This window comes from Amborella trichopoda, chromosome 9, assembly GCF_054954075.1.
Source record: "Amborella trichopoda isolate Santa Cruz 75 chromosome 9, AtrichopodaSantaCruz75HAP2 v2.0, whole genome shotgun sequence".
Classification (NCBI taxonomy): Eukaryota; Viridiplantae; Streptophyta; class Magnoliopsida; order Amborellales; family Amborellaceae; genus Amborella; species Amborella trichopoda.
Genome location: NC_142344.1, coordinates 6,933,879 through 6,940,190, shown reverse-complemented (window position 1 = coordinate 6,940,190; position 6,312 = coordinate 6,933,879). Strand labels below are relative to the sequence as shown.

Below are 6,312 nucleotides of genomic sequence, written 5' to 3'. Positions count from 1 at the left end.
CTTAGTTCCATTAGAAACAACAAGAAATCAAATCCATTGTCAATGGTGTATATATGCATAATCAGTTATGCCTAAAGCAAAATTGACCCACCATTTCACTATACACTGAAGCATATTGAATGCCTATAGCATGTATGACATTTTTTACAATCTAGAGAAACAGATTGAGATTGAATACCATATCAGTTCTGAAACTTGGGGTAGTAAGATTACATCCATGAACAATTTTTCTAGATACACACAAAACAGATTGCGATTGAATGCCATACCAGTTCTGAATCTTGGGTTGGTCAAGTTGCATGGATGAATATTTTTTTCTAGATGCACATAAAACAAGTCTTATTTTATAAAAACATTCAGGTATTTTTTCTGGAATGTTCACTAGTATTCTGAGACATGATTAAAATGAAAAAACAAACCCTTGACAAACAAAAAATATAAAAAGAAAAAATAACAAAGAATAACTTTAGAAAATGAAGTTTCCTATGGTCACAATTTGAACAGTGAGAGGCTGCTTTAACTGAAACATAAAATTAATTCATGTGCAACAAATGTTGCACAATATAAGTCATGGCTAGAGAGCTGCTTCCAAAAGAAAGAGAGCGGGTTTGTACTTCGAAGCAAATCCAAACTTGAATGTATTGAACTTTCTGTGCACACCAGTTAGTTTTCCTGTTGCTGCCTTTTGATGGAAATCTACCATTGACCTTGAGCATTCTCTATAAATATTACAAAACAATATCAGTTTTTCTCTCTGAACAATAAAAACTAGAATGACTCTCTTGAAAAATCAAACACAGAAAGTAGAAACTGAAAAGAATAAAATGCAGGGAGACAAAATACTCACAAAAGTTGATCCTCTGAGTAGGTCGTATAATATTCTGAAGTTGGACTCCAAAACCTATAGCCCTTAATGGTACACTGTGCAGTATATATTGCAGCTGCTACAAGCAATGAAGGGCAGTACTTGAGCATCTCATACTGTACAAGGCACAGCTCGATGAGGAAAAATGAAAGGAACTCGAGCTGTTTCAGGAACATTAGGTTACATGTTAGAAACATTTGATTACAAATTAGAAACAACTGTAATAGAAAGGGATTCAGCTCAATCAAAAGCATACAGCACACAAGTCAATTCTTTTTCTTTTTTTGAATAGAGCAGTAGTAGGAATTGAACTACCTATAAATTGATTCATTCTCTCTCTCTCTCTCTCTCTCTCTCTCTCTCTCTCTCTGTTGTCCATTCACCTTCTTATCAGCTTCAGCTGCCTTAAGGAACCTCCTCATGAAAACATACGGAGTCGGCAACGAGATCTGGAACTGCAAGGTGTTCACCATCAGTTTCTCCTGCAACACACAGTTAAACCCCTTCTTAGACCAATTTTTATAGTGATCCACAAACATAAATGAAACACAGCATATCATTAAATCTCTCTCTCTCAACGAACCATTTGTAGGACTTCAGCCCTTGAGTAAGCCCTGTCTGAGATGAGAATCAAATCCTCGACAACCGGAACGGAGACTTCCTCATATTTGCAAGCCAGAAGCAAGGCTGTGACCCCCACCAACTGTAGCCTCTTCCTTAGCACTGTTTGGCATGCTAAGAATCTATCTAGGAGGTTGACCGTCAAGAATAGGGTCTCGTCCATTAGCTCAAACTTGTAATGCACCTGCATAAAAATGGTTTTTTCAGAACTCTAAATTCCAAGGTATGATTTATCTCTAGCAAAAGCAAAAACTGCAAACCAGCAAAACTAACTTAAAAAACAGATAAATGGACGTGTGGTTACTGTAAAATTTTGAATCAATATTTACAATAAATATAAAAATAATAGGCAATCTGAAATTTTACACTGTACCTCGATAAGCCAGTCAATCAAGATGGCCCTCATCTTATCATTAATGTCTGTTTGGTTGGACATATAATTTGGAGGGACGCAGCTCGAATTCTACAAAAAAAATTGAACTTTTATCAGTTCAAGTTCACTGAACACGAAAAACTCAACCTATTCAACTCATTGTTATATAGAGAGAAAATCAAATATTTGCTATGGCTATATGGTAGTGAACATCCAGACTCAAATATTAGCAGCACATTTAAAGGAAAACTTGTGAGGAAATAACAGCCTAAATTATGCTTTCTCTTCGAGCTAGAGAAATCATGAAAGGAAGATTCATGTGAAGATTAAAGTGGTCCTTGGTTTGAAAACTTTTCAACAATACATTTACATTAAGAAAGGCAGAAATGGAGAACATTAGAAAGATAATATCTAAATTTATGAATATTGAGAAGCTTTTCTTAAATTGGGATCACTTGGTTGGGGTTCCAATGGCTCCTATTGGCATATATACCCACATATGTTGGATCAGAAATGAGTTTTGAGTATTGATTCGGTCCTTTGTTCTTCGTTCATTTTTTTTTTTTGTTAAAAGGGAGCTTTAGATCTCAACAATCCCAGTATTTGGGACTATCCAAAAATTCCAGTGTTTGATTGCAAAACAAGGGAATTATGCAAGAATAATCATCAATCAAATAAGTAAGAAAACTCCTATAAACAAAAGTTTATTGGACTTTCAGAAACTCCCATGTTTCAATATTAAAGAAAGAGCCATCAGATATATACCTCGGTTTCCATGTAGAACTGGTAAATGTCATCGACATAATCGGCAACAGCTAAGGGATTGTTTGAATCACAGCTATCAATGTCTGGAATAATAGGATCTGATACATCCTCCATCTCCACCTCATCAAACATGTCGCAGTGCTGCTAAATTCAGATTATTCATTTTAGAACTTGGGATGTCACTCAAATATTTGAGAAATCCTCATGATATATAGGAGGAATACCTAGGGAATATTGATAACCCAAAAATCGATAATAAATAACTAAATCACACTCAGCAGGTGGCTTATCACTCACTGCGGGGTCCTCTGCCATGGCTTCAATAACTGCTGGCATAATGACTTCTTTGACCTTGCATTCTTCCACACCTATGACTTCTTTTACTGCGCATTCTTCCACATCAATGGTGACAAAGTCTTTCGAATCATTGGAAGAAGAACTGAAAGGGGCAGTTCTTTGGTGTTTGATTCCCCATGTCACATTCTCAACTGGTTCAATCTTCTGTTTCTGAACCTTAAGTGGGAAGAGAAAAAAGAAAGCAGAATAAGGAGTTTATGAAAGAAATTTAAGATAATTCTTCCAAAACTAAGCTCATCATATTTTTGGCAGGGAAAGGGACAATAAAAGGAATACCTGAACCCATGTTTGTTTGTTTGTCAATGAAGCAGCAAATCTCCTAAATCAAGAAAATATGAATAAAACATGAATTGAGCTTCATCATCTAGGTGGTGCCAATTTTTAAATGCAACAGAAAGACAAAATACAATTCTGACCTAGTCATTGGACGGCTGGCTGCGATGGCTGGGTTCTTCCCAATCGGGATCATTTTACTGGGATTGGAAAAGCGAAATAAGTACTTTAAAATGGAAAAAATTGCAGATAAATCACATCTTAATAGAATGGAATATTAGGTGTAGGATTTATAATGTGCACCCTTCAACCCCTTGTTTGTAAGCTGCATATCGCAGGGGGTGACCACCCACGAAATTGCCAATATCTGACAGTACTGGGCGCCTGCTTGCTGCCTCCATAGCTGATCTCCTGCCCTCCATTCTAGAACTTATGCCCAAAATAAGATAGAGACATTTAGATTGTAAACTCCAACATAGATTAAGGTACTAAGGAAAAAGGTCTGTCTCAGGGTTAGGGATTCCAACCCTCGAATCTGTTTATAGTATAATTCTGAAAAAAAATTAATAACCGAAATCCAAAACCCATATACCAAAAAAAAAACCCAATTCACCAGATATGAAAACAGATGTAGGAATCATGGTTAAAGATCCAGTACTTCAAATCTATTTACAGAAAAATTGCGCAAAAGACAGCTGGTCCAACTCCAGTCAAAAACCAATGTTCAGAAAATGGACCATTACCAGATTTAATATCAATTATTTGAATTAAAAATCTGGATCCAGGCCTCAATATTCATTTACACTAAGTTTCGTGAATAATCTCAAGTTGGTCCAATCCAAATTAAAAAACCTACGTTCCAAAACATGGTTATGACTGTAAAATCAAGGGTTGAAATCAGAATCAGGGATCAGTCTCTTTCCATTCATTTACATTGAAAGTCCTCAAGAAACCTCAATGGATCCAACCCTAATCCAAAACCCACGTTCAAAAACCCCCCAAAATCAAAACCCACATCTCAGATCAATGAACCCACTAACCTTAACAACCCCAACCTGCAAAACTCACCCAAATTCCAATTTTCCGGCCAAATTTATCCCCTGAAATCACAAACTCCCCGGACAATGGCCCAAAGGCGTCATGGCAACAATGGCCTTAAAGGGTCTAATGAACAGAGAACACCATACAACGGTTCAGACCAGAGTGACAGTGAGCCATTTATGGGCTCTTGTTTACTTCTTTATTCTTCACCTAATTTCCTCTTTCTTAATTTTTTAGGGTTTAGTGAGTTGCAGAAAAGTGAAGTGTCATGGGAGCGACACTGCCAACGGATACATGGCCGAGCGTACCCTTTGCAACGGCTATCAAATCACAGCCGTTGGTTCAATTCAAAATAGGGGTCAAAGCGAGTTTCAAATCAAGCCGTTGGAATCTCCTTGAAGGCCCATGTATTTTAACTAAGTGTCTTTTTGAGTCGGGGCGTTTTCACATGTGCCGTCGAATCGACGTTTATAGTTTATACCGAGGGTGAAATTTCTATGCCTCGTTTCTAGCATAAAAGTTCTATCAGCCTTTTTATCCAATCGTTTATCCTGAATGGAGGGCTAAGCCCAATCACAATGTTAGGTCTCTATACTATTTTATTTTTTAATTTTTTTTTCTATAAACTATTTTGATACCAAATTTTGGATGTCCATTCTTCTATTAAACTTGCACTATCGAAAAATATAAAAAAAATATTTTTAATGAAATAAAATAACCAAAATACCCTTAAAAGTTTTAAGAGGTATTTTGATCATTATATTTTATCAAAAATTTATTTTTAATATTTTTTATAAGTGTGCCCCAATGAGAAGATGGTACGTACCAAATTTTATATTCATACAATTTGTATAAAAAAAAACTAAAAATAAAATACTTTGAGACATCGGATTTAAGATCAAACGGTGAGTGGCTCTCTTGATCAAAATTGGACGGCTGGATAATAAGGGGAGGATAGAACTTCTATGCTGTCGGGGAAGCATAAAAACCTTTTTCATATAATTTTGATGTAAAATATTCTTAGGATTATCTCAAAATCTATTTTTATATCTAATTATAAAATTTTAAATTTCAAAAATGGTTAAAATCCAGTAGATCTATAAACATATAAAAATCTTGAAAATGGACGGTGTAGATAATATGTTGTAAAAATGCACTATTTATGAGACTTCAAATCTTTTTATTTTTTATAGTCATACATCTCGACGTCAAGATGATCAATCAAAGGGTTTTTAATATTAAAACTATCTTTTCCGATGGATTTTATAGGGGTATCCGTAGTTCTACATTATAAGGTAGCATCTTTATATGAACTTTTTCCTTATACTAATGATTTAAAAAACAGATCGGCGAGCTAGATGGGGCATCGTAAAAAGTGGTATGAATCGGTAGTCAAGATGTCATTTTACTGTACGAAAAAATAGTAAACTGGTTGAAAAACACGTGCAAAAATAATGTACTGGCCAAAAACTAATCCAGATTGGTGAATCGACGGTTTTAATGTAGCAAAATGTCATTTTACTGTTGCAAATCGTTGGTTCCCTTCTAGACCAAGTCGATTTTTATATATTGACAGGATTGACACATGGTGACTAATTCTTAGATGAGACTGGGCAATTCTGTGCTGAGTTGAAGTTTTTTAAATCACTGCTATATACAATTTAGAGAGAGAAAAAGATAATCTTTAGAGGAGAAAGTCTTGAGAGGGAAGAAAGAGAGAAAGGAGGGAAGAGAGACAGAGAGTCTTAGAGGGAAGAGTGAGAGGCGTAGAGAAGGCTATAGAGAGAAGAGAGAGGGAGGAGAGAGAGACTTTTTAGAGGGGAGAGAGAGAGGCCCTCAAGAGCGAAGAGTGGAGTTTCCAAATTTCAGTTATTTGTTGGAGTATGAGGTGTAGCTGAATTTTATAAAATTTATACCGAGAAATTAGAGATTTTTAGTAAGAGTGGTAGTGTCTTTGTGTCCATGCAAGAGAGGACTTTGAAGACTAAGTTAGAGGTGTGAAATTTCGAATTTAATC

At 35.7% G+C, this 6,312-nt stretch overlaps 1 protein-coding gene across 4 annotated transcripts; it reads right to left on the bottom strand.

Annotated features, from left to right (window-relative positions):
* Positions 1 to 465: 465 nt before the first annotated feature.
* Positions 466 to 4,444, bottom strand: LOC18424080 (G2/mitotic-specific cyclin-2). 4 transcript variants are annotated; one of them, XM_020676575.2, is made up of 11 exons: positions 4,295 to 4,444; positions 3,558 to 3,683; positions 3,398 to 3,454; positions 3,258 to 3,300; positions 2,922 to 3,137; positions 2,625 to 2,768; positions 1,860 to 1,949; positions 1,449 to 1,670; positions 1,249 to 1,347; positions 848 to 1,026; positions 466 to 719 (listed from the first exon to the last, which is right to left on the bottom strand). In XM_020676575.2, the coding sequence occupies exons 2-11, from the start codon at positions 3,674 to 3,676 to the stop codon at positions 575 to 577; spliced, it is 1,314 nt and encodes a 437-aa protein (XP_020532234.1). In that variant the 5' UTR covers positions 3,677 to 3,683; positions 4,295 to 4,444; the 3' UTR covers positions 466 to 574. The 4 variants fall into 4 exon arrangements, with proteins under 4 accessions (XP_020532234.1, XP_088703659.1, XP_088703658.1 ...); XM_088847533.1 differs by having other exon boundaries at positions 2,625 to 2,765; XM_088847532.1 differs by having other exon boundaries at positions 4,323 to 4,444.
* Between the last annotated feature and the right edge of the window lie 1,868 nt (positions 4,445 to 6,312).

What these genes read in the sequence shown, in the direction of transcription:
- LOC18424080 (XM_020676575.2), bottom strand. Translation starts at nt 3,676, where the DNA reads ATGGAGGGCAGGAGATCAGCTATGGAGGCAGCAAGCAGGCGCCCAGTA. An exon ending in ACAAACAAACATGGGTTCAG is followed by an intron (nt 3,138 to 3,257) that starts GTATTCCTTTTA and finishes TTCCCACTTAAG; the next exon opens with GTTCAGAAACAGAAGATTGA. An exon ending in TACTCAGAGGATCAACTTTT is followed by an intron (nt 720 to 847) that starts GTGAGTATTTTG and finishes TAATATTTATAG; the next exon opens with AGAATGCTCAAGGTCAATGG.